Source organism: Trichoderma camerunense, assembly GCF_050948025.1.
Source record: "Trichoderma camerunense strain CBS 138272 chromosome Unknown V8C40scaffold_3, whole genome shotgun sequence".
Taxonomy (NCBI): domain Eukaryota; kingdom Fungi; phylum Ascomycota; class Sordariomycetes; order Hypocreales; family Hypocreaceae; genus Trichoderma; species Trichoderma camerunense.
Window position 1 is genome coordinate 1,869,737 of NW_028145367.1, and position 25,015 is coordinate 1,894,751.

Here is a 25,015-nt window from a genome sequence, read left to right on the forward strand (position 1 = left end):
TGAAAAGGGAAAGCTTGGACGTTGTGGCGATGCCATTTTGGGCGGCGGTGATTGGCCTGCGTGGTTTTCGTCCCCTCTCCTCCTCTCCTCTCCCCTTCGTCCATGTACGAGCAGCTACACAAGTACAGGCAGTTTTCGTGGAGTAACAGCATACCTACCTACTGTAAATAGAACAAAAAAGAAAAAGCAAATCATCAGTTACGAGCCTGCGACAGCCAACATGGGCGGTTGCGGCAAGTCATTGGCCACAAAAGCCACAAAGGATGCTGCACCCGTGAGCATTCGTTGGTCTGTTTCATGAATGGGAAGCCAGCAAAAAAGCAATAGCCCGTGGACCAAGGAAAAGTCTTTGAGGTCATGCGGCGGACAGCTATGCGTTGGCAAGCTCTGGGTGCTTGCAGCTTGTTTCTGCTCTGGACGGGTGTCCTGGTGACCCAATGGGGGCGGGTCGGGAGGACCCTGCAGAGCATTGGCTCTCTCCCACTCCCCCCTGAGAGGAGGACGGGAACTGACTGATACCCATCCATACGCTCAGTCAGTGCAATGATCCATATCAAACCCCCTCCAGAAGGCGAGGACAGGTGACCCGACTGTCGCAGACACTCGCTGGTGCGCTGGCGCCGAGGGACTGGGCGAGCAAGGCCCCAATGTCACCCCCTCTGGGCTTCTGGGCCTTGGAGGTTTGCAGCCTGCGAGGCTCTGCATCGTCCGGTCGCCTTTACCCCATGATCTTGGAGCAATTGCGCTGGGTCAGGCGCAGCAAGATGAAGCAGCGGCAAGCCTCAGCCGGCGTCAATCAGCACCAGCGCCTCCATCCGGGCCGTTTCTCCTCTGATCAAGAGGCGAGGGAAGGGCAGGGACAGGCAAGGCCTTGTCTGGCGGCCTGGCCTGGCCTCGATGTTTGTGATCACCAAAGACAGCAGCGATTCGGTACAGGGCTGGGTCACCTGGCCAGTGTGCTGGGCCAGTATCAGAGCCCCCGGCCCCCCAGTCAGGGCACGTCACATCCACGGCGGCTCAGCAGCTCACTCACTCATTTCAAGCTGCTCTCTGTGCCTGTAGTCTGTAGGCTGTACGTACTCGTAGCACCTCTCAATTCGCCGAGCGGCTCGAAGAGGGGGGGACCCTTTGAATAGCCGTCGGTCCAATTGCGCGACCGTGGATTGGCCCTGATTGATGCCATCTCCATGGCCTAGCTTGAGACCTTCTGAGAGAAGATGCGCACAGCAATGGCGGTTAAGCCGTGAATTGAGCTCAGCATTGGACAATCTCGCCTCTGTCCATCTCAATTGTCCGTCACACGTCTGCGCAAGCGAACGTGACATGACTCTTTGAGCCTGAAGCCGCCCGAATGCCGAATGCGCATCTCGCGGAAACCAGCCACTAACCCGAAAGCCGCCAGGGCGGAGGGCAGAGAAGCCAGTGAGCAAAAGCGAAATCTGCCCTGTATGTCTGTGGTGTTTGTACGGATTCGGCATCCGTCAATTCGGGAGGCAAAGGTAAACGGAGGCTCTAGAACCGTTTCTCGGGGCCGCATGGCGAACGCAGCGAAAACGCTTGGACCGTTTGCGGGGGCGAGAAAATCACTGAGAGAGACAGCGAGAGGAGAAAAAGAAAAGTGCACCGCGTGACGGGAATTGCAATTTCCAGACTCCCTCTTTGGCTGATAGCTACCTGTTGAGGCACAGCGCTGTCGGACCGGTATTCGTCTAGTCTCAAAGGGGAAATAGCCAGATGTTTTAGGGCAAGGCATCTTTCCTCTGCTAAACGGATCTCTTGAAGGGGGACCGTCACATGATTGTGTCCGTCGCGACAGGGCCGAACGTCGTGCTGGGATGGCAGGGCTTCAGAGCTGAGAACGGCGTAGATGGACAGTTCCTGAATTGTACTAGAAGAAAAAACAAACGCTAATCTTGTATGGGAACCATTTAAATACCACTGGGCGCGAGTGATTCCTCTTTGGGGAAAGGACAGTATGACTGGTCGTGCGCGCTAATCTCTCCGGGGAGGCGGCGGCACCTCTCCGAACCAGCGCACAGGTTTTCCCTCGTCCCCCTTCTGGCATCTCTGGTGCTGAGACCCCTGCCGCCAGCGCTTTTTTGCCCTGGAATCAGTCCTGGGCTGTCCTTTTCGTGCCCCCACAGCGACTCGCCCACCCTTAGCGCCAAATTCATCCCAATTGCCCACCTGGCGGCACCTCCGTGCTCCCAACCGGGGTCGCGGTACGTACCTCAGTACCTCCGTACCTGTACTGTACAACGGCCAAGGTACCATCCCCCTCCATTTCTTTTCCCACTCCCCACTCCCCACTCCCACACCCCCGGGGCGTGGTGCCTGCCCTTGCGTGAAGGCGGTACGTTCGTCTTCACTCCCCCCAATTCCACCCTCTTCTTAAAACCTGTCATGGCCCAAAGATACACCCTACTTCTTAATAACTAGATCTTGTTCCCCAGCTTCTCGACGACCTCTTGATTCTATTCTCCATTCTCCGCATACCCATACAAAAGAGGGCACGACATCAACATACTTGAAGGGCCTCATCCTCTACTCTTAATCACCCTTCCCTCTCACCAGCCCAAAGCACCTCTCCGAATCCGACGCCGCTCGATTCACCCGCACCGCCCCCTCATCGACGACTCCATATAATACGCATTCGGCCTTTGCTCACATCTGGTCGAATCCTCAACGTCGATTGAACTGCATTACACTTCCGGAGACGATTGGACTTGGTAATTGCCAGAGTTCAAACTTGATCACCGGGCAATTTGACCATCGACACCTTCTTGCATCATCCGCAACACTCAACCTCACCATCATCATCGTGGACCCAACGCTCGACACTCTCGAGCATCTTCACCCGGCAGCGATGCCCTACCGCCTAGATACACACGTGTTAACAGTGGATGCCAACGTCATCCACAAGGTCGACACCGGAAACCCTGCCAACCTGTATTCTATGTGGACAGGTAAGGACTTGGCGATCAGAATGGGAAGAGGCAGCCGAGGACCAACACTAACACACTATGGTTTAGTCTTCTCTCGCTGCGCAGATTCAGTTGAACAAGGCCGCAGATTGGAGAACCTGAGCTGGAGACTCTGGCAACGAGAACAGCTCATCGACAACGCTCACAGATCATCAACAGTCCAGTCTACCAAGACTGCCCCCAGAGCCATCCCCTCAGAGGCCCGCCTTCCCGAGCTTCCTCAGCTCTCTGGCAGTGTCGACTCCCTCGCGGACGACGACACTCCCGAATTCACTTCCGTCTCAGCTCCCCTCGAGATCCGCCCCAGGATACGACGACTAGACTCTTCCGCTAGCCGCCGGGATCGCCACATCAGCTCCGACGACTTTGAGAAGATGGTTGTCTCCATTGTCAAGGACAAGGCTCCCCTTTCCGCTCCCACTCAAACCTCTCCCCTAAGCAAGCCAGTCGAGTCCATCACCCGATCTGGATCCACCACCACCGAGTCCCGCTTCTCCGAGCAGCCCTCAGAGGTCTCACTAGCATCTGCCGAGATGGAATCCTCTTCCCCCAAGGACATCGCCGGCATTCCCGTCTTCCAAGCTCCCCCCATGCCTACCGCCTCCATCGACGACTGCATTCCCGAGCCCAGCTCATCACCAGCCCACAAGCCCGTCCAGGCCAAGAAGCAACCCGCCAGGTTTGCCCTTGGAGCTTCATGCTCATCAAGTGAGGCTGGCCAGAGCGTCGAGACTCGCAAGTCAGTCTTGGCTTCCAAGAAGCCCATGTTCCAGATTGGTGGCTCTTCCGAGGAGGAGAGCTCCCTGGCCAGTGGTCGTGCCGCCAAGCAGACTGCCTTCAGCACCAACAACATCACTCACCACCTCGATGCCGAGTCTGCCATTGACTCTGATACCGAGGGTGAGTACATCGATGAGAGTGCCATTGATGACGATGACGACTCCTCTGACTGGGAGGACTCTATCGACGAGAGTGGAAAGCCCAGCGTCGATGAGAAGTTCTTCCAGCGTGTCGAGTCCAAGGTCAACCTGACCTCCCGACCATCGCTCATCACCTTGATGCTTGCTCAGAACGACCGTGGCTTGAACCCTGGCAACCAGGCGTCTCAATCTACTTCTGCTCTCTCCAGGTCTCGATCTCTCATGAACGGATCGTCACTGGCTGCCTCACCTAACGACTCCGACGATGGCCCCCTCATGATGAAGGGCATGCGCCAGTCAACAACATTGAAGCCTATCAATGAGATTCCTCGATCCAGTGCCCAGCCCATTGCCGCCACCGCCAACCACGTACATGCCCAAGCTGCTCTCTCTCCTCGAACAACCCGCCGCAACATGCTCGCCACTGAGCTTACCGAGTCTCTTCGACGCCACCTTCTCTGGGAGCGACAGCAGAAGTCGTCCACCGCCAATGCTGTCCTCAAGCGTCGACACACATCACACGATGTTGCCAACCTGAAGCAGTACCCAGAGAGGCCCTGTTTGAAGCAGGCTGAGGATGTTAACGCGAGCAGCTGGAACCAGTACTTCACCAAAGAGGCATTCAATGGCTACCACTCCAAGGGCTGGTAGACGATTATGACGACGATTGACCTGTTAGGCAAGGCTTTAATCATTTTTATATATGCCTTTGGCCGTGTATATCACATTTAATGGCGTTTGGGGTTTCGATTTCACATCATCATGGCAGCAACATGGGCTGCACAGGCGAAACGGAACTACGTCATGACTAAAGCGACATAACACTTTTTCTTTTCTTTACATTCTTCTTCTCTTGTTACATCTTTGGTCTCATAATGTCTGGTTGAGACACTTCAAAACAAAAACTCATTCGCACTTTACGTGGCGTTGCTTTTCATATGATACCATGGCCTGAGCTTTCGATTTGTTCACAGTGGCTCTGAAGGGGCTCACGAATTTTTTCTGTTTCAACCGAGTGTATTCTAGTGGGTCGGGAAGATGCGTTGTCTCCAGGGGCGACCTTGGTCAGGGAAAATTTTTTCTTTTTACTCTTATTTCCAGCGAAGACATGAAGCGGGGACAAAAAAAAGAAGTCCCATGCGCGGGTCTACAGAAGACCGAAAAAAAAGAAGGCAGCAAAAAGATGAAAAAGCTTAGTGGAGGCCAAAAAGAGGAGCTCCCGTGGGTCTTTTTTCTACAACAATGTGTTGTTTTCTACGAGATATGTCAACAAAAGGTTATTACCAAACAAAGGTGTCTTTTAGATGGACAGCCTGGCCAAAAACATTAATAAATTCTTGATGAAAAATTTTCTTGCTCATTTGCCTGTGCCATGTGAAGGATTGTGTGCCAATGACATGCCAATGTGAAATGGCGGAATATCGTAGCATGGGGGTTCCTCCATGTGAACCTCTGCAATTAATTGATTCATTGACTAACGATTAAACCGCGGTACATAGTACTCTGCTTCCGAGCTGATGGTTGCGTCTGCCAACAAGTACCGAGTACTAGTACGGCACCTCTGCTCGCATACCCTTGGCAAGAACAGCGGCTTTTTGCTGCTACCTCTGCTTCTTTCTCGGTGCTACTACGAAAACTAGGTCGATAAACATGCAATCCATTCTTTTTCCGCGACCTGCATGCACGTAAGATGCTTTGGGGCATGAGAAAATTTTGCAAAGTACAGTAGGGCCGTTGGCACTGACCCCATATTGACTCATTCCCGTCCGCGTCCCCCATGGCGGTGAAGGGCGGACAGGCAAGAGAATGACTACGACTAAGGTACGAGTAGGTGCCCAGATTTTTTGAGCCGCCCCAGAGAGGCCGGGCGGCATTTGGGAAGCGGAAGTCCACCGCGACTCCACAGAAACCGAATGAGCCGGTGCAAGCAAGAGAAGTACGAGAATGTGAGGGGGGGGCTTTGGATTGGATTGGGATTGGGGGGAGGGCGCAAAGAGAATGAGATGGAATTCCGGATTATCGCGGCTACGGATCGGTTACGGGGTTGTCGGAATCGGGAGTGAGAAAGAAGGTGCGTCGTGATTTCGGGGTGAGATGCTGGTTTGTGAATTTGAGCTGGAGGGGAGCTTACAGTAGCACGAGCTGTTTTTGGAGCTAGGGCTGGTTTGAGGCTGAGGAACAAGGGCAGTTTTGGCATTCATTCAAAGGGGCGCAAATCGGCAATTGAGTGATGACCAATAGGGAAGATTGGGGACATGACGGCAATTAGATTTCACAAGCAAATTCGTTGTTGGAGGGGGGATCTCTGAATCTACAGTACGGCCACGAGTTTATTGTGAATAATTTGGGAGGGGGGAGTTTCTTTTTGCCGATGGAGTCTCCACGAGATCCGAGGATCCGTTGGCAGTTGGGAAAAATTGACAGGTTATGGTGGGGGAGAAGAGTGGCATAACATGCGTGTGTGTACAGTAAATGTCATTTATTCTGGGGCGACAGACAAATTACTTGATTCAAACAATGAATACTGTATTAAAGAATTAAAATAAAAAGAGAGGTGATTAATTGTTGTGTGGCTTTCCCCCCAATTTGGGGTTGATTTTCCTGAATCGTTTGACCCCCATCCATTATGTTTGTGGCTTGTTGCTTTTGAACTTGTCAATTCATTCTGAGGCGCGACAATCTTTTTGACAGGTGGAGAGAGTGGGAAACAGACAGCTGTCAACTGTCAAAGAAGGAGCTTGAGTTTCGGTGATTTTTCTTTTTACCGCGGGTTGCAATAACAAGAGGATGGGACAACTCGATCGGACCTCGGAATGAGGTAGAACAATGATCGGATGAGCTATTGATTTCTGTTTAGTATAAGCCGACGAGAGACGAGCGGCCTTCGGCAATTCTTTCCCCCCTGTGAACTGAATTTCTGCCGCTTTCCTGCTAAAGAAACGAATTGGTGTTCGGATCGTTGCGAAAGGGCGCTTTTTCTTGTTGGGTCTAAGTATATGCGCAATGGATGCTAAAACAAACAAGGCGCGGCTCTTCGGTTTCTTTTGGTAGATGCCTGGAATATGCGGGTTTTTTTTGGGGGGGATGGGCGGTTGCAGACATTCATTACAAGAGGCTAAACGGCTGGATGGCCGGATCTCGCGCGGTTAAGGGTTCAAAAGAGGCGTTCTTGGGCCTGTGAATAGTGCAGACATGGCGTTCTGGAGGTTGCTCAGGACGAGTCGGGACATGATTCAGGTTTGAGTGCTGCCTGGGTTTTGTTGTTGCGCTATTAGGATGTGCAACTTATTTAGAACATCATGTTTATTTCAATCTACAAGACGCTACATGTTGTACAACGGATGTCATGTTCTACAGTACATCACTTCAAGGTTTGTCTGGAGAGGAGGGAAGCCAAATGCGTAAAGAGGCAGATCCTATAGGAGATCGTGATTCAGGTACGCACGCAGGGCACATGCAGCAATAAGCATGCCAAGCAGCCAGGAAACGCGGCTTCCACCCATCCCTCCACGAACTGCACGTTACGAGCACGAGGCAGCAACAAGTGTCAAAGATCAGATGGCATGGCTTGCTCTGCTCTTTTTGCCCATCCGCCATCGCAAGGACAGGGCTCCGCTTCCCCGGCAAAATTGCGTTCGGCTAGAAACCACACAGCATGTTATTGCGGCTGGATTCAGCTAGCTGGGGAACGCCTCTTCACGTTTGCTGGCTTTTGAGTTTTTTTCCTGCTCCGTAATTTCCTCTTCCTTTCCCCGGACGCTAGAGAATCTGGGGGCGGCGTTCGGAGCTGAGAGCTGGAGCTGAGCTGGTAATTGGTGGCTTCGTTTTCCCTCTTTGCTTCATTTGCGGATCTGGGGAACAAGACGCCGGACGGAGAATGTCAGAGTGACAGCTTTTGGTCTGGGATGGACACATAGGCTATGATGCCCGAACCGAAAATACTGCCGATGGGCGATTTCACCGGGCGAAATTTGGCCGGCCCATGATGTGCGCTGGTCATGATGCCATGCCTGGCGATGGGGAACGAGATGGACGTCTACGTCTCGATGGATGATGAAAGTGAAGTCATAGCCTTGGGGGGCATGAGCATCGAGAGCCTTGCGAGCATCACTGCAGAAGCGATCGATGGGAATAATGGGGGCCCCCGTGATGCTTACTCCACGCTCATCGATAGGCTCTGCTGTGAGCGATAGACGACTCCCGACAGACGATCGCCATCACCTGCCCCAGTGATATAGGGCTGCTCCTACAGCACATACATAGACGAAACATGCATACATACAAATAACCTTGGCCTACCTTATGGCTAAATGTGCCCCCATACACACACCCAGACACACTCACTTATATGGACAAATGGAACACATGGAGCAGCCTAAATGTTGAACCGACGTGGTGGGAAGCTATTCGCCTCCTGTATAGGGAGGGTGTTGCTCCCGTTGCTCCTCCCAGACACTGATCATCATGGACGAGATCACACACGCTGCTTTGGCTGCTACCCCAGTATTACGCTTTGAGCAAATGAAGATCCCGATTAAGCCATCCCCAGACCCCATCCGTGCTCAACCAACCCCCCCACACTTACACTCTTGTTACACTACTGGAAGACCAGAACAACAGCTTGGTAGTTCGGGCAATGGGATGAATCTTGTTGCCTGTTTGTCCCCTTCGTCTCCCTACTCTTTCCGTCTCCCGTCTTCCGTTTCCGTTGGCGTCGTTAATAGAAGGGATTAAGTCCATCACGCGCCAAAGCGGCCTTTAGCGGCCTTACTTGGAGACGGAAATTAGAGGGCGGCCGCACGCCAGGGTTTTGACGATTTCCCTTTCCGAGTGACCCCCCCATGGGGAAATGATGGCCTTGAAACTTTTGACTCCCTGGGCGACCTTGTTCTTCTTTTGCAGTTTTGGGCGATATTGCGAGAAGCCGGCTTTTCTTGGGGCGTGGGATGAGGGAGGAGGAGGAGGAGTGTGTTGTCATTGAATCCCTCAGCCTTGTCATTTGTCTCTGACACCTCCCTCATTATCTTCGCCCAGGTGCTCCCTCCTTTTTTTTTCTCGGCTGGGAAGCCTTGTCTTGGCGGCATGCATGCGTGCATGACGATGCTACTGCTTGAATTTTTAGCTACGGCGAGTCACGAGCGGATGGGAGCTGCAGCGCCCGGCTTACAAGCCAGCAGACTGCCGGTGACGGTTGTTACGTCAGGACCGGCGTCTCAACATACATAGGGGTCCAAATGACTCGGACGGCGATCCGTCTAGAAGGGCGCTCAAGCCAACCCGAAAAGAAGACTTTGAGAGCCCACCAATCGAGAGGCCAGCCATTTCTTCAGCATTGCATTTACCGTACAGTAGTTTAGTCTCACCGGAAGCTAAGCACAACGCCCCCGGGGGAGGAAAGCCGTAGCGAGAGCAAACTGCACGTCGGCGATGGCGTACCGAGCGCCGCATGGAGGATTTTCGCAACCTAGATGCGGCTTTTTGGATGCTTAGTTTGGCTTTCTCTTTTCGGGGCTTGATTGCGGGTTAAGGGATGTTTTCTTGTTCTTTTCTGGATGGTGCATCGGGTTTGGGGGTGGTCGGTTTTTTCATGCGCATGGAGATGGGAATGGGCGTGGCGGTGAAGGGCGAGACATGTTGGCTGCAGAGAGACGTTTCAGAATATTCTATTTTAATTTATTTGGTATTATTGATGAGCTAGTGATGCAACGAATTTATTTCTTTGTTGTAATTTATTTATTTTTGAAAGTGGACGATCATTGCGCAGTGTAAGACGCATCAGCCTTGGGTGCGTGATGATCGTGTGAATGGAGGCAGTATGTGACGTTCAATGTGACAGGAACAAAAACCACAGTTATGGTCGATCTTGCTTTCCCCAGATCCAAAACGTGGGAAATAAAATAAAGAATTAATCAATTAATCAAATAAATGAATTAAACAATTATGATTATTATTTCATTTCGTACGCCAACCCAAGTATACGGTAATATTACCAAGCCAAAGCGAAATAAGGAAAAAAAGACGTTCGGCATTGAAACCCGGGAATTTTCCTTTTGCTTTCTCGTCCTTCTTTGCTGGGCGCACGCCTCCCGAGAGAAAGAAGAAAGAATCCCACGAATAGGGCCGCAATGAAATAAGAAAAAGAAACCAAAGGCTTACCCCCCCTCCAAGTGCGGCTGTACGTAACTGTACTTGAGTAGCTGTAGATGATGTATTTAATGCGCTGCGGACTAGTTTGGACTTGTGATTATGGGCTTGCCTTTCACCCTTTCACCGATGAGCTTTTGCGTTACGGTCCGAAGAAAAAGAGGGGCTGCCGGCGCGGTGGGAAGGAAAAAGAAAATAATAAAAACTAAAATGAACGGAAAATACCGAAACCAGAGAATGAATGAATGACTGACTTAGCCTGTGCGCCTCTTCGGGGATGTTAGTCAGTGGTTTTTTCTTGAATCGGTCATATTCTTGCGAAAAGGGGGGGACAAGCCTCGGGATCTCGATCGCAAGTGAATCAATGGGTAGGTCACTGGGGGAAGTTGTGTGGCTACGTCATTGCCGGGTTTTGATTGACATGTCTGTATTTCGGTTGTTTGCGAGTCTTTTCCTTGTTTGCGAGGGCGCGCCTGACAAATGCCCTGAAGAAGAGAAAATAAGCTGAGACAAAAAATGATGAAATGATAAATTGAATATTCATTTTACTTTATTTTTCTGGAATTATTTTAGTATTGTTTTTGTATTTTATTTGACATCTTTTTGGTTGTCGCTCCCGCGGAAGTGTCTGGAAAATACGTGCCTTTTCTGACAAAGCAACATTCAAGCCTTTTCGCGCACCCGGATTTCCTTGCTCAAACAGGCAATTTACCCAGTGGCCACAGACAGAACGTGGTTTTTCTCTTCTCCAGCCACAGCTACATCTGTCAAAGTAGACAAACACGCGGAGTATCGCACCGCCACTGACATCTGGCTTGTCAGCGGCAGCACTCCAAAGCACTTGTGGCGCGTCGGTGACTTCTCGGCCGCGCTTCGTCTTGCCCATCTGGTGCGGTACTCCGCGATTTCTATGGAGATGATCGGTTATTCTTTTCTTTCTTTTTGGTAACAGTTTGCCGGTTCGGTGGCTGGATGGGAGATGACATTGCCTCGTGGCATTCGTGTGGCAGGAAACAGAATTGTTTGCTTGTCTTTGTTTTGCCATCGTCGGTTGCAAGACCAGCCGAGGGTGAATGTGGCTGCAGGTGGCACGGCGGTGATTCGGGGGTCTCCCGGACGGAGAATGAGTCTCGTGGCTACGATGCTTTTTGGGACTCAATTTCCTATTGACTGCTGATACGAAGCTTGGGGGCTGTACCGTAGTAAACTGTCACCGCATCAACCAAGTCGAAACGATACCGCCTCCCCTGGCTTTCACTCTCCTCGTCACAAAGCCAAGTCTCCTTGATATGATATGATATGATATGGTACAGGCACATGCGAAACAAACAAGCATTTTCTCTTATCTCGCAGAGGTTACATTTGACAGGGATTGCAACAAATGGAGGTTGCGACGTGCCGCAACGTGTCTCAACACAAGAACCGCTCCGATATTAAAGTTGCCTGTTTTGGCTAGTTGACCCCAAACCGCTTGTTGTCGCGTTACATCCCTAAGAGGAAGAAACCTCCTTTCTCTGGGGTGGGAGAGGGACTTTGGGAACGGTGACATGTCTTTACGTTGTCTTTTCCTCTTCCGGCGGGCCTTTGGGGTATTTCATTATTCATTGCTTCTGCCAGCCAACAGCCTAGCATAGTCATGTCCCCTTCCACATGACACATCCAAGGCGGGCTGGGCTGGAATGTCGGAGATGGCGTTAAACTCAAACGTGGGAGAACCGCAGAAAATCGCCAGAGAAAAAAGAACGACAACGACAAAGAGGGTGTCGAGACCCCGCTTTCAGCCATTCTTCTAGAATGCTTCTGCGACACGTGGGAAACCCGTCGCCACTGGGGTAATTTTGGTCAATTGGTGGAGTGTGTGGCATGCATGTTCAAGTCAGCTATGGCGTAAACCCGAATACGGGGGGGCCAAACATTGTCAGCCCGTACCGCTCATTAGCCTAATGGCAGTCTCCGCCGTTTCCCATCGGAATGTCATTCTCCGTAGGTACAGTTCAGTACTCCGACGGAAACTTGGTGGCCTTTTGGATGGGCGGTCTAGAGGACAATGAGGCAAGTTGGCACGTTCCACTCCTTCGGTGGGGGCATTGTGAATATCTCGTTGCCTGAAGCTTGAACTCTTTTGAGTAAGAATGGGGGTGGGTTGTCTGGTTGTGTAAGTCAGACAGTTCACAAGCTTGTTGTTGACTGAATCAGAAAAGTGGCTCTTGAATGCTACCTATTATCCATAGCATTGGGTTTACTTTAGCTGTTGAGTGTTCATGTGAGGCTACTATCTTGTCTACACTTGTGGTTATGCTGTAACTTCAGTCGTATCTGCTAGAGGGAGCCAACTTCAACGTCTGCGGCCTCTTTCACATTGAGATTGTCTCCAAGCAAACGCCGCCACACGTGGCAGCGCGCCGCCGTTGTCGCCGCATGCCGGTGTCCCCTTGCGGCATCAAAACATATGAAGCTGAACTCCCGCGAAATCCGCAAAAGCCGCGTTTATGTGGCTTCCAGCCGGTGGCTTTGCGCTTTGGGCGGTTTGGGCGGCTTAGGCGGTTTGCCCACGTTGTGAATCTCGAGGATGCGCCTGCAATCTAACTGCGCGGGAAGGGCGGATAATGCTCCCTTTAGCACAGTCGCGCAAAGTTGCTTGTGGCGCTGTTGTTTTGAGTGCAGAACAGTAAGACTGTCGAGGAGGCTTTTCAGCCACGAAAGGACACGGGGGATGTAATTGGACCTGTTGCGGATGAATTGCTTTCGACGTTACGCCCATTCAGTTTATTACCGGGAGGTCGGCTGAATTGCTAAAGCCTTCTCATCTTCCTTTTGCCCATATTTCGAGCTTCTTTTTTGCGTTGCTTATGATTAAGCGAGCATTACTACGCCTTGCTTCTTTGTGCGAAAGGCAAATATACAGTCTCACCCAAGATGACATCAGTTACAGGCGATACTCTGTTTGTTTAAAACAAGATGTTTACAAATGAAGCAAAATCAAGAATTACAAGATACACCCTCCCTCTATCATCGTAACCATCGTATTTTCTCACTATTTACAAGCGAAATCATCCATTAGTCCGATTTGATGACATTCAGAAGCATGGCATTGGCTGAAGCGTGGCGCGACTCCCGGCTCCATGTCCGGTTTGCGGATCGATTTCCCGGGTCGCGCTCGGCAAGCAAGATGGAGCCCGGCGCCGGATCTCAACCCGCTTCGGTCGCTTGTTTCAGCGAAATCTGGCTTTACACGTGCGCATTCAGTTGACTTGTCGCTGACACCAAACACTTGCTGCGGACGCGCGTGACGCAGCTTTTTCAAATGAGGTAAGCTGGGTCAAGCTTTGCCCAGTAAGCAGGATTAATCAATTATATTATTCGACGAGTAGCATCTCCGAAAGCTTGCTTGTCATAAAATGCGAATCTCTAAATTGCCTGTTCATCTGTTTTAATGTCGGGTTGTACGCGTGACACATTCTGAAGACCCCTGGGGCCTGGAGAGCTCGCCGTAGCCCGTGGGGAAGATTCAGGAGCAACGTAACCACAGCTAAAGCTTATTGCGAAAGGTGAGGCTTTCGAGATTCAGGGCCTAATTAACTGCTGAGAAGTCGCCGCTGCGGCATCTTGTTGCCGAGTCAAGCGAGATTCTCAGCGGCGTTTGCTGTGGCGCGTATCGAGGCGTTTGATGGGAATAACTAACAAAACATTTATTCAACAATTAAAGGTGCCTCTTTTTTTTCTTTTCATTTTTTGCCTCGTCCGGAAGCCACCCGACAGCTACACCGAAGGACAAAAGAGGCTGAGGGTCTTTTTGCTCGGAGTTGCTACCGAAGTTGGCTCTCACAAAGAACTTGTGTTGCTTTTATCTCCCCGACTTTAGCCCTCGGCTTATTCCCGCCAATAAGACAAGCGGAAAAGGTTTCGTAAACCAACACGGTTGTTGTCGGTTGGATTGCGCATTTCGGAACAGCTTCAATTTCTCGTCTATTGCCCAGAAGCACATGTAAAGCAATCTATCTGTTGTCATTTGTTATTTCAGGGGAAACGGGATAGATGGCAGACGCGGCATGGCCCTCGGCGCTGTGCATGCATCAGCATGTGCTCATCACTTAATCGGCCCAGTCACAGGCACAGAAGTCGCATCCCTGCAACTTCGTATTTTACATACTTGTTTCTGTATGCTGTAGTATTCTGCATGCGCTGGCCCTATCGCATCGAACCCGCAGTTGATTAACTACTAGCCCTACGCCTGCAGCCGTTCGATGACGGAGTGACATTCAACTATCCAAAGACCCATGCTGATTAATCTATTATACCTTCATCCCGCTGCAGCCTTTGTGCGCGTGCGCTGTCACTTGATTTACGATTGTGTTTTGATTTGTATGGGATGAACGTGTTTTCTTGTCGCTGACACATGTCGATGAGGAAAATAGCCTTTTGGACGAGCAGAAGCTTGTGTCGGGATGCATTGCGCGAAGGGGTATGGCGTCGATCAGCCATATGATGGATTTAAATATAAATAAATAAATCGCGGGAATAAAAATAAATATAATAATAGCTAAAAGAAAATAAGATAAAAGAAATGCGACCGAAACCTTGACGGCTAGCAGCCAAATTAACCACCAATACGCGCCATCCCCTCAACCTGTGGCTAAGACGAATATCCTCCAGTAAGAAGGGCGACAAGACCAGAAAATTTCACCCTCTCATGTGATTGTCTTTTTCATCGCCCCCCAGAGCGGGGGAAGAGCGCGAACGAAGCGCAACTGGCTGCAAGGGGACAAGCAGATTGCTGGTGCGAGGAGGGGGCTCAGCACTTCGTATTACTACCAGTAACCAGCCATCAACGATACGCTGGGGGATTTCGCCCTCATCATATTCCTGTGCCTCATAGATGCTGCTCACCTGACGCGTGTTTTCGAGGGAAGCAAAACCTTGTTCACCCGCATCTTCAGCTGCGCTCTATAAGGCTTTCGGTTGGAGCGGTTCTCTTCGGCTATAGACGATTATAGAGGCCAGCTACCGTACTCTGTGCCGCAGTGGCAAACCACATGAACCATTGGCCTCTGTTGGCAGGAAGAAGAATAGCCAAAATGTCACCAGTGATGCAGGCCTCAACTACCTTTCGGGCCTATGCGAATGGTGCAGAAAGCTGCTTTGGGCCAAGAGCAGAACAGAAAAGATGACAATGCATGTCGATATGCAAGTTCTCAGGGGTGGGAGGGCCGTTCACGTGCTTTTTGCCGTTTTGCTGATCCGGGCTGCCTCTGCCATCGTGAACCATGACATCATGGTGTTGTTTCTCGGCTTGTCTGCCCCCTCCTCCGCAGTAAAGCTTCGTTGTTATTGTTTGTGTAAACGTGTAAACGCCGAGACGGCTCCCCAGGGCTTGCCTCAATCGGTAAAATGGAGGGGAAAGAGAATACGGCAATTGAAGTAGCAGAGTAGATCAAATTCCATCAGAACCAACAGCATCAAATTGCGATGGGATATTCCAGCCACCTCAGTAAGAATAACAACAAGCAGAACAACGAGGGGGTGAAAGTTTTGCCTGGCGCGTCGAGAGCCAATTTGGGAAGCTTTCCTATTTAGGCAACCCCCCTCTGATCCTGATGATCGTTTTACCGCAGCCTGACGCCATGGACTCTGTAAATCTACGCGCAAACAAGCCAGCTGATCGCTGTTATATCGAGATTCATGACATTTGATGGCTGAAAGATATTTCTGCCGTAAATTATCTATTGTCTCCGGGGGAGTGGGAGAAATGGAGGCTGGCGTGCATTCCGTTGTCATGCCGAGCAGCTTTACCGAAGGACGGCGCCCGCTGAGCGACTCGATATCAGATTTGCCAAGTCAGGACCTGCATTTGCCCTGACATAAAATACGATGAAATAAAATAACTAAATAAATTCAAAATTCGAAATAAAAATAAAAATATGATTTCAATCATAATTCTCCGCAAAATGCCAGAGCTGTGCTCCTGCCCAAGCCATTGCGCCCCAGTTCTCGTATTCTTACGTTCCCGCCTCCATATATAAATCCGCACGAACACATCGCAGCTATTAAGCTACCGAACCACCTCAGCACGGCTCCTCTTCCCGCTTTCCCCAGGAAGCCATTGAAAGGCTGTTTTGCCGATGAATATGGCCGTTCAGGACCACCCCCAGACTTCTAACATATAAGCGCCAATTGAGCGTTTCTTGCTAACCCACGAGGCAAAGCATGTTGTCTGCGAATCAAGGCACGCATCGTCGTGGCGCCGCAATCATTAGACTTTTGGCCGAAGCTACTTGGCGGATCGCCGGAGAAACTAAACAGGCACACGATGCAATGAATGAAATGGGGATGCCGATAGTAAAAGCGAGTAGAAACAGGGACCGCTGAAGATTGCGGCTCTGCACTTCATGCAGCCTCTGGGGAGCTATTGAATGAGATAAATGAACATGGCGTTTTTGGGCGATTCCATCTTGGCGGATCATGGTCTAGCGTTACGATTACGATTCAATTGGTGCGAACTACTAGTTGTTTCTTCCAATGTTGACTTTGAAACTAACGGTTAACTTGCATACGCTTTTTTCGGCACTTGCGGTGCAAAGGAGTAATACTAACCTTTTGGTTTTATTATTATAAGCTGCCTCTGCCATCTTACTGGCCAACTTAGTTCTTGCTCGTAGAACTTTGAGTGAGAGTAAAAATCCATTCACATGATACTCTACACTGACGAAGACGACCATCTACAGTACCAATGACCACCCTACAATAACGAAGTCGAAGCACGACGCCGAAAACCACCGAGTTTGACTTTGTAAAAAGATGCCGAACATGATTTGACCCTGGATAGCAGCATTCCGACGATGCCGAAAGACCCTTGCCAAGTTTTTTCCTATACTTCCCTGGCTTGCATCTGCATATGTAACCCTCTCCTTCGGACATTCACTTCAAATCGAGAATGAGCATCTAAATTACAGGCCCGGAGAGAGTCTAAGATACGAATATGTTTCACGGTAGCTAGAAATAGAAGTGTAGTCCTGAAGGATTGTTCCGTAAACTATTTGGATTGTCCATCACGAGACCTTGTTTTGAGAGGGAGTGGCCGGGCTTAGATTTGATTGCCGATGCGAGGGATCTTTTGGACATGTCAGGATAAGGAATTGAGAAGTGATGCTGCGTAATTAATGTATGTCGGAGAAATAGAAAAGGAAAAGAAAAAAAGAAATAGGAAATAAGAAAAAAGATAATGGATAAAAGATGAATTTAAAAAATAACAGAATTATATCGGAAATATTTCGATGCGGAACGAGGAGGATTATTAACCTTGTATTAAGTTTGTTTGTCCAACGGGAAAATGGATGGCAGCCACCAAGAGAAAGTACCAAACTGAATAAACACAACATTTGAATTGGATCATTCATCTTCGAACGACAATGTCCTCGATTTGTGCCCTGATTGAATATCACAAAAGCTCCTCATCTACAAAATCCGTGGTATATATGATGCAAAATGTAAAGAGAACCTCGTTTGCTCACTTTAATACACCCGAGTTTGTAACATATACCAAGTGAATGCATGTAAGTTGCCATTGGCTATCTTCGTATCCCAAATGCCACCGTTTAGAACGTCGCTCTGTGTTTTCTTTTGCGATATCCGTCGGGTATTTCACCTATTCATTGTGTTTCTAATGAGACGATGTGTCTAGGAATCGAAGACGTATACTCCCAAGCTGTTACTTGTCTACTATTATACAAGAATTGAGAGTATTCCCTGATTTGTACTTTCACAGTGTTTGCTTAGATGATGAATGGGCCATTAAGTTGGATAAGGTTCATGGCGACAGCAATGTGGTATTGCAAGACGCATTTTTTCGTTCCAGATTTCAACCGATAGTTTCTAGCAGCATTTATTTTGCTATATATGTAGATGAATTAAGTCGACTACATATACGGTTATACCAATATGAATCGTGTATATACATGCCATTCCATCTTTTCATCATGCTTCCCCGGCAACTGCCAGTCCTTGACGAGCCACCAGAACCGATCTCTGGAAAGTCTTCGTTTCCAACAACTCCGGCGGTGATATCTCTGCCGTAGCTAGGTTTGGCTTCCGTGCATCTGCGGGATCCTGATCAGGGTCGGCTGCCGAAGGCCTAATCACCCGTATGAATGCTTCCGTCACCGCCCTTCGATCATCTCTGGTTGAACGGCACTTCTTGACATGAATGAGAGCTTCATCGAGCTTGAAGAGAGCATCCTTGTGATCATTTTTCTCTTTGGGATGTACCACAGCCCGCATCGCCGTCGTCTTCATGGCCAACTTGATGCTCTCTTTACAGGCCCGGCTGCCGCGCCACCACTGGACTTCCGACGTAAAGTTGGACAGGACAGACTTCAAGGCACTGTAGCTGGCGGAGCCGGTATATGCAAAAACCAGGTTGGAAAAGTTGTACTCGCTGTACAATAGCTCTCCATTACCATTTTCTCTGGCAGCTACCTCGCACATGGCGGCAGCTCCTCGCAAATCACCATTAGCCGAGAGTATTTGTGCAGCCTTGTTGTACACACTGTCGTGGACGCGAGCACCTCGACGCAGAGCCTGCTTGATCAAATCGCCGGCGTCATCCCCTTTCTCAAGCTTTGCTAGTAAAAGAGGGGTCAGGGCTTCCGTCACATCGAGGCCTTTCCCGCGAGCTTCGTCAATAAGCGATGCTGCTTCATCAATGCTTGAATCTTGCCTCCTGATGTACCCTAGGACTGCTAGACGAAGACAGCGGACTGAAGGTTTCAATTCGCTCGATCGTAGTCGGCTATACGCCTCACAGACGCTCTCCCATTCATTCCGAGCAGAGAGCCATTCCATGCATTCAAAAGCATCAGCCTCAGACAGCCAGCGACGAGACTCGAGTAAAGGAGGCGGTACGTCAGTCGACTCCTTTCTATCAGCTTTACTGGGTGACAATTTCGAGATAGCCGGCGACAACTCTTGGAGACTTTGATGTAGATCTGTTATAGTTTTGTCTGAGAAGCTCCAGTATTTGCGGCACCCGGAATAGAATCGCTGCATAAAAGTGTCATCCATCTTAAATCCGGCATCATGGCAGAACTGCAGCCATGAAAACATCGACTCTAGATCATGTCGGCCTGCATGCCGGTCCAAGACAAGGTTGACCCATCTGGACCTTAGGGGTATCCTGTAACTACGCACAAATCTCCTAAGTAGAGCCTCAAGCCCTTCTGAGGAGCAAGTCTGCACAAATACATCCGTGATTTTGCTGATCATGTATCGTAAGTCGTTTGATTTGGTACCGTCAGCGCTCTCAAGCGCCTCTATGCCGTTACGGACTGAATCCCAGTGGCCAAGGGCAGCTTCCCGCACAATTAGCCTGCTCTGAAGCTTAATATCGGATTTGACTGCATCTGGATCCATTTCGTAAAGGCTCTTCATCTCTTCCTGAGCAAAAGCATCGTCTCCTGCCTTCAGAGCCTTGGATACCATAAGCCGACGTATTTTGTATTCGATGTTGGGAGGCACAACGATTCCCTGGTACAATCCGGCACTTTGGAGAAGTCGATACAGGTGTTTGATATCCTTGAAGCTCCCCATGACCTCGTCGAGACCAGACAGGACCCGATAGAGTGTCATGCCATGCATCCAGAACCGTGCTTGTTTGCGGTCGGAGAGGAGTTGAAGAAGTCGTTCTAACCCTTTCCTATCCTTCTTCTCCCATAGCCACTTCGTTAGAGGTGACAAGATCTGGATAGGGTCTTTAAACTTTGGGAGTAGGGCTGTAAGAACGGTATCTGTTTTGGTAGGTTCTGATCCAATCGTGACTTTCAGCAGCCGCAATCCGTTTGATTTGACCAGACTGCTTAATGTAGGGGTTGTAGGCCGAGATGCTGATAAACTTTGTAGCTGAATAAGAGCCAAGTCTACCAGTTCAGACGTCGAAGCGTGTGTTGACTGGCCCGTCTCTAAATCCTGTAGAACTTGCTCGAGCTCTGCAATTTTACCAATATGGCGCGATTGAGTAGTACTATCCTGAGTCGGCATGTTTGACAAAGATAAGCGGGCCGGAACAGAGGAATCAGGCCGTAGAAGCTCATGAAAAGATGCCGAGCCAATCCTCGAGTCTAGAGAGCGTAGTGTAGTTCTATGCAGAGACACCTTCACCCTTGTATCCGCATCCTTCTCGATTTTGCGCAAGTCCTCCTCCCTAGAGCTCAGCGGAAGAGCTGGTATTGCGGAAGCTGCTAAAGATTTGAACGACACATCCAACTGCCGGATATCAGCCAATGGGAGAATAAGTCTGGCCGTATCTAATCCGAAGTTGGCTTTCTGTCCCTCTTGGGTAGCTTTCTGTTCCGTGCCGGAACCCGCGATTCCACTGGTATTTTCACCATGATCGGATGTAAATCTGCTGGCATCGACTCCTCCACCGCTCAGCAGGGCAATAGAAGAGTTGCTCCGGCGTCGTCTTCGGTAAGAATTCTTGGGGCGTGAAGCAGACGGCAGCGATAAAACCTCATCCCCGAGATCCGCCAGCCTATCTTCCCAGCTTTCGCTCAGCGCAACGGCGCCCCGGTTGCTTTTGACGGTATGCAGCTTGCGCGCATTATCAATGGCAGCGCGAGCAATCTTGAGTCGGCGACGACGCTCTTCGGCGAGGAAGACGACGGAACATGAAGTCGTCAAGAGGACGCCGCGAAGGGCATTGAGTGCCGCTTTAGAGGGTACGGGAGGGGTGGAAGCCATTTCGACGGCCCATAGCTGCAGCTGAGCTTCTGGGATTCGGCGGATTGGGCGATTCTGGGCGCATCCAAGGTGGTGAAGTGCGGTTTGGTCTTGTCCGGAGCTATCGTAAGATTTCTGGACATGGCATGATGGAGCAAATATTTCGGCTATACCTCGTAGTGGGAGAATTTCAATGGTAGCTGTGCGGGTACGTACCTCACCCCGCCAAAGTGTGGTGCAGCAGCACATCGGTACGTACCTCCGTTACCCGGAAAAGGCCATGGGTGGTATTGAGATATGAAGAAGCTTGCCAAAGCATAAGGTAGGTACGTAGTGATAAAGAACAAAAGAAATACTAGTAGTTTTGGCCGATTAATCCTTCGTTTGGTCCAAGAATGACGACTAAAGCCGATTGTTGGAATATGAGGCTACTATACACAACGATTCAACGACTTGAGCTCTTTGATAGAGTAATAATCATACGCATGACGACTTGAAGAAAGATCAACGACTCCTATCATGGTATACTCGATGAAGGATCATGGACAAACAAAGGAGCAACTCTCAGCCGCCGAATGGTTTTTATTATTCAACCATTTTTCGTCACTACCATGTATATATGATCACTATGCATCCCATACATTGCATCAATGCAAGCCTATATGTCTGAGCCCTTGCGCTACATTTTGTGTAAACCTTCCCGTTTCCCTTCCTATACTCCATAATCATATGGCAGACATGCCTTCCTGCTGCCGTGTTGATACCTCATAAAACATATGTGACAAAGCAAGTTGCCTCAACAGATCACATCTAGCTGCGTGCCCACAGCAACAAGTCAAACAAATCATGGCCCAAGGCCTAGATTTCAAGCTTCTCCAATCCCTCTCCAGCTTCATCGACTCTCGTATTGGCGCCTTCGCCAGCGGCCCCTGTCTTCTTGGTGCGCTTCTTGCGTTTTGCCGTGCCCGTAACAACAGGAGCTTCTTGCACCCATCGCGCAATTGCACTGGCGCGGTCTGTCATGAGGGGGTAGTCTCTACCGTCATCGGCGGACCAGCGGCGCGACGTGATATCAGTGTCAGTAGCATCCTCCTTGAGATCTTCGGCCACCCATACATGCATCGGCTTGTCTGTGCCATTTGTGCCATTGGTGCCGTTTGTGCCATTGGTGCCGTTTGTGCCATTGGTGCCGTTTGTGTCATTTGTGCTATTCAAGGCGTCTGGACCGTTTGGACTTATGCTTGTTCCCGGGCTTGGTTTAGGCGTGGTAGCGTTGCCATTGGAAGGCTTGCCTGAAATGACAGCATCATTTCGCTGAGCACGTTTCTCGTGGGCTTCAATGGCTGCGCGAAATGATGCTTCGTCAGTAACGCGCTCATCATCAAGAGCATCCAATATCGCTTGCTCGCGGATGAGCTCTCTCCGCCGTTTTTCTTCTTCGCCGGCAGCGTCAGAGGACATGCCGTTGATAAGTGCTGCTGCTGCAGAAGCGGCCCTGCCAGCCGAAATCACAGCTGTTTGGGCCTGGTGAGAGTGAATACATGTATGATGGCCACAGCATGGCTCATCGTCGTATATGGGCAGTGGAGCAGGGGAACACAGCGTGTCCCATGAGGAACTGAGAGAAAGCCAGTTTTCAGTACGATGGATGATCTCTGCCCAATCGGCTCGCGCAGGAGACCGGTTCGCTTGAAAGATGGGATACCCGTCGGCAAGCCTGATAAGACGAGCAACCATGTAGGCATGCCGTTGGATCTCTTTGGTGGAGGTCTGCGCGAGGCAATGTGCAAGGAGAAGAGAGTGTAATGCGTCGGCGAGTAACGGGTGATATGTCACACACTCGCATACAGCAGCTGCTTTCGTCGATAACAGCTCTTTCGGAGACTGGTATGAGTCGTGCTTTACCACGGCCTGAGACGGATACGGTGGGAGATCGGTAGGGGGAACAGAGCGAAAGAGGTCGGATAAGGGGTAGACTGTGTGTGACTCTGTCCAACTGCTCGAGTCAATGGCCCTTGAGCTGCGCATGCCGTGCGCAACTAGGTTAACACGGTCGTTAAACTCCTTGGCTGCTTTGGCGGGGAGATTGGGTGAATAATCGAAGTGTGAGATGAATGAAAGGAAGTCCTTGATGGCGCGCTTAGCAAATGTCTTGACCAATTTCCGCGCCTCGGCCTGCTTTCGCGCGCCCTCCTTGTTTGGCTCGGGAGAGCTTTTGCCGCTGGCCTCTGCTCCCGCATCGCCATCGTCTGCTTCGCTAGCCATAGATTGCTCATTGGCCTGATTAGATGGCGGTGTTGGCATGCTGTCCAGAACATGTTCGGTGGCCATTGTTAGATACACCGATGCTCTCTGGAAGTATAGCTGCGCTTCAAAGCTGCTAGGTTGATCCTTCTCTGACAAGATGATATCATGGGGCCGTCTCCTGGCTGTGCGTTGCGCCTCTCCAACTTGCATCTCCTCCTGATTGGGACCATGAGACCTGCGAATGAATTGCGATATAGACAAAGCATGTGTCAAATCGAAAATGGCACCATCAAAATCCTCCTTGAATATCTTGACAGTTGCGCGAGTTCGCAGCACCTCTGGTTCTGTGGGCCGGTCCTCAATGATATCTGTCAGAGGCTGCAAGCTCGTCGATTCGGCCATTTTCCTTGACGGTATCTTTTCATGGAAAAAGTGCACATATTTGGCGTCGGAATCCTTGGGGCTGCGCTGCAGCACAAGGCTGCCCACGTCTTCCAGCGGCGAGGCGCCCTGCATCGTCGCAACGCTGCAGGCGATTTCGTCCAAGCGATACGCCCGTCCCAGCTTCTGGCTGGCCTGCTCTCTCATTCGGAATTTGCGCTCTCTGCTCAGTTTCCCGCCATGGACTGGCGGCGCACCCAGCCCATGCGAGCCCATGGCCGACGATATGCTCGGGAAGCCACCATTGACGTTGGTCAGCGTTGGTGAGGCGATGTCGCTAGCAGCCCTCACAGCAAGATTGGTGGCCTCGTCGACAAGCCGTCGCACCTTGACGAGATCGAAGAAGGAGGCAGCATCGATGGGCCGCGGCGCAGGAGTGTTGTAATTGATGTTGGCAAGGGTCTCGAGCAGCTCAAAGGGCATTTGCAACCATGGTCCGTGATACGCAGAGATGTGGCGCCAGTGCCTATTTTTTCAGAACAAAGTCAGCGAAAGAGCTTGTCAAAAACAAACGATGGTAAAATCATATAAAAAACGGATTGCCATACACATACTTGTTGCGACAGATGACGAGCGAGGGTGAAACAGCCGTCGTTGGAGCCGCATGGGAAATTCTAGATCTCGGTTTAGGACCTGAACTTGACGATGCCTGAGATGCTTGCGCCGTGGCCGATGGCACAGACGGTTGACTTGAACTCCCACTGTCCAGCGAAGCCTCTTCACCCAATGTCTGTCTCACCTTCTTCTTCGCCATGATGATGATTTTTGAGTGCCCCGGAAGTTCTACCTCCTTGGCATGGTCAAGCGCCTCGTACAATCTCCGATGGACGGCAGAAAGTCAACAAGACGTGGGGTGGTGGAGTAGCTAGGAATAGATCGATAGGAACCGATTGGCGATGCTAGAAAGAGGATGCTAGTGTTGGATTAAAGCTGTTAGCAGGGGGAGAAGAAAATGAATGATGAGAAAAAGAAGGCTAAAGGATCATGCGTGTTGCAATAGAGGCTTCAATCCTAGAAATTTTACAACAGAAATTCAGAAGGGGAAAAACAGAAAGAAAAAAAAAGTTGCTATGATGACAGTGCCAAATGCAGGTGCCGGTGGTGGCTGCCAGTGGTCGGAATCCCAATCACGTGAAGCTAACCTTTTGAGTTGTGATTGAGTTTGAGCTCACCTTTGTTCACAATAATCTGAAAACTTTTGATTTCTCTTCTCACTCCATCTCATATTTATTCTTCGCCTGTTGAGCAACTTGGAGCCAGCCCAATTTATAATTCTTACAACCGGTATTCGTACACTTTTCCTCCTCTGAGCGGCCCAAACAAGCGGGCCTTCGCTACTGTTTTATGAGCTGTCACTGCATGTGCGCTTTGGAAGCAAGGAGAAGGGCATAACCAGAAACTATTGGCAGACAGTTATCGTTTGCCTGCATGGGGGCGCTGCAAGGCCAACCAGCCTCATTTTTAACAGTTGCCCTGCCTATACGGACCAATGAAGCACGCAGAAGGAGATTAAAAATGTAACCATGTATTAGTGAATTCTTTTTTCCTTTTTCCTGCTGCTTGCTGTTG

At 50.2% G+C, this 25,015-nt stretch overlaps 5 protein-coding genes across 5 annotated transcripts; 2 read left to right on the forward strand and 3 right to left on the reverse strand.

Annotated features, from left to right (window-relative positions):
* The first annotated feature begins 2,406 nt into the window (after positions 1-2,406).
* Positions 2,407-5,252, forward strand: V8C40DRAFT_236324 (uncharacterized protein). Its single transcript, XM_083214022.1, has 2 exons — positions 2,407-2,966; positions 3,033-5,252. The coding sequence occupies exons 1-2, from the start codon at positions 2,867-2,869 to the stop codon at positions 4,553-4,555; spliced, it is 1,623 nt and encodes a 540-aa protein (XP_083077263.1). The 5' UTR covers positions 2,407-2,866; the 3' UTR covers positions 4,556-5,252.
* A 5,163-nt stretch (positions 5,253-10,415) lies between these two features.
* On the reverse strand, positions 10,416-11,311 carry V8C40DRAFT_148015 (uncharacterized protein). The gene is made up of 2 exons (XM_083211273.1): positions 10,692-11,311; positions 10,416-10,606 (listed from the first exon to the last, which is right to left on the reverse strand). Exons 1-2 carry the CDS (start codon positions 11,091-11,093, stop codon positions 10,589-10,591), a joined length of 420 nt encoding a protein of 139 aa, XP_083077264.1. The 5' UTR covers positions 11,094-11,311; the 3' UTR covers positions 10,416-10,588.
* Positions 11,312-14,639: 3,328 nt separating this feature from the next.
* V8C40DRAFT_236344 (uncharacterized protein) lies at positions 14,640-15,500 on the forward strand. The gene has a single exon (XM_083214023.1). The coding sequence runs from the start codon at positions 15,213-15,215 to the stop codon at positions 15,468-15,470; it is 258 nt and encodes an 85-aa protein (XP_083077265.1). The 5' UTR covers positions 14,640-15,212; the 3' UTR covers positions 15,471-15,500.
* A 2,395-nt stretch (positions 15,501-17,895) lies between these two features.
* Positions 17,896-20,904, reverse strand: V8C40DRAFT_236346 (uncharacterized protein). The gene has a single exon (XM_083214024.1). The coding sequence runs from the start codon at positions 20,777-20,779 to the stop codon at positions 18,020-18,022; it is 2,760 nt and encodes a 919-aa protein (XP_083077266.1). The 5' UTR covers positions 20,780-20,904; the 3' UTR covers positions 17,896-18,019.
* Positions 20,905-21,320: 416 nt separating this feature from the next.
* V8C40DRAFT_236349 (pyridoxal phosphate-dependent transferase) lies at positions 21,321-24,718 on the reverse strand. Its single transcript, XM_083214025.1, has 2 exons — positions 24,001-24,718; positions 21,321-23,912 (listed from the first exon to the last, which is right to left on the reverse strand). The coding sequence occupies exons 1-2, from the start codon at positions 24,198-24,200 to the stop codon at positions 21,617-21,619; spliced, it is 2,496 nt and encodes an 831-aa protein (XP_083077267.1). The 5' UTR covers positions 24,201-24,718; the 3' UTR covers positions 21,321-21,616.
* Between the last annotated feature and the right edge of the window lie 297 nt (positions 24,719-25,015).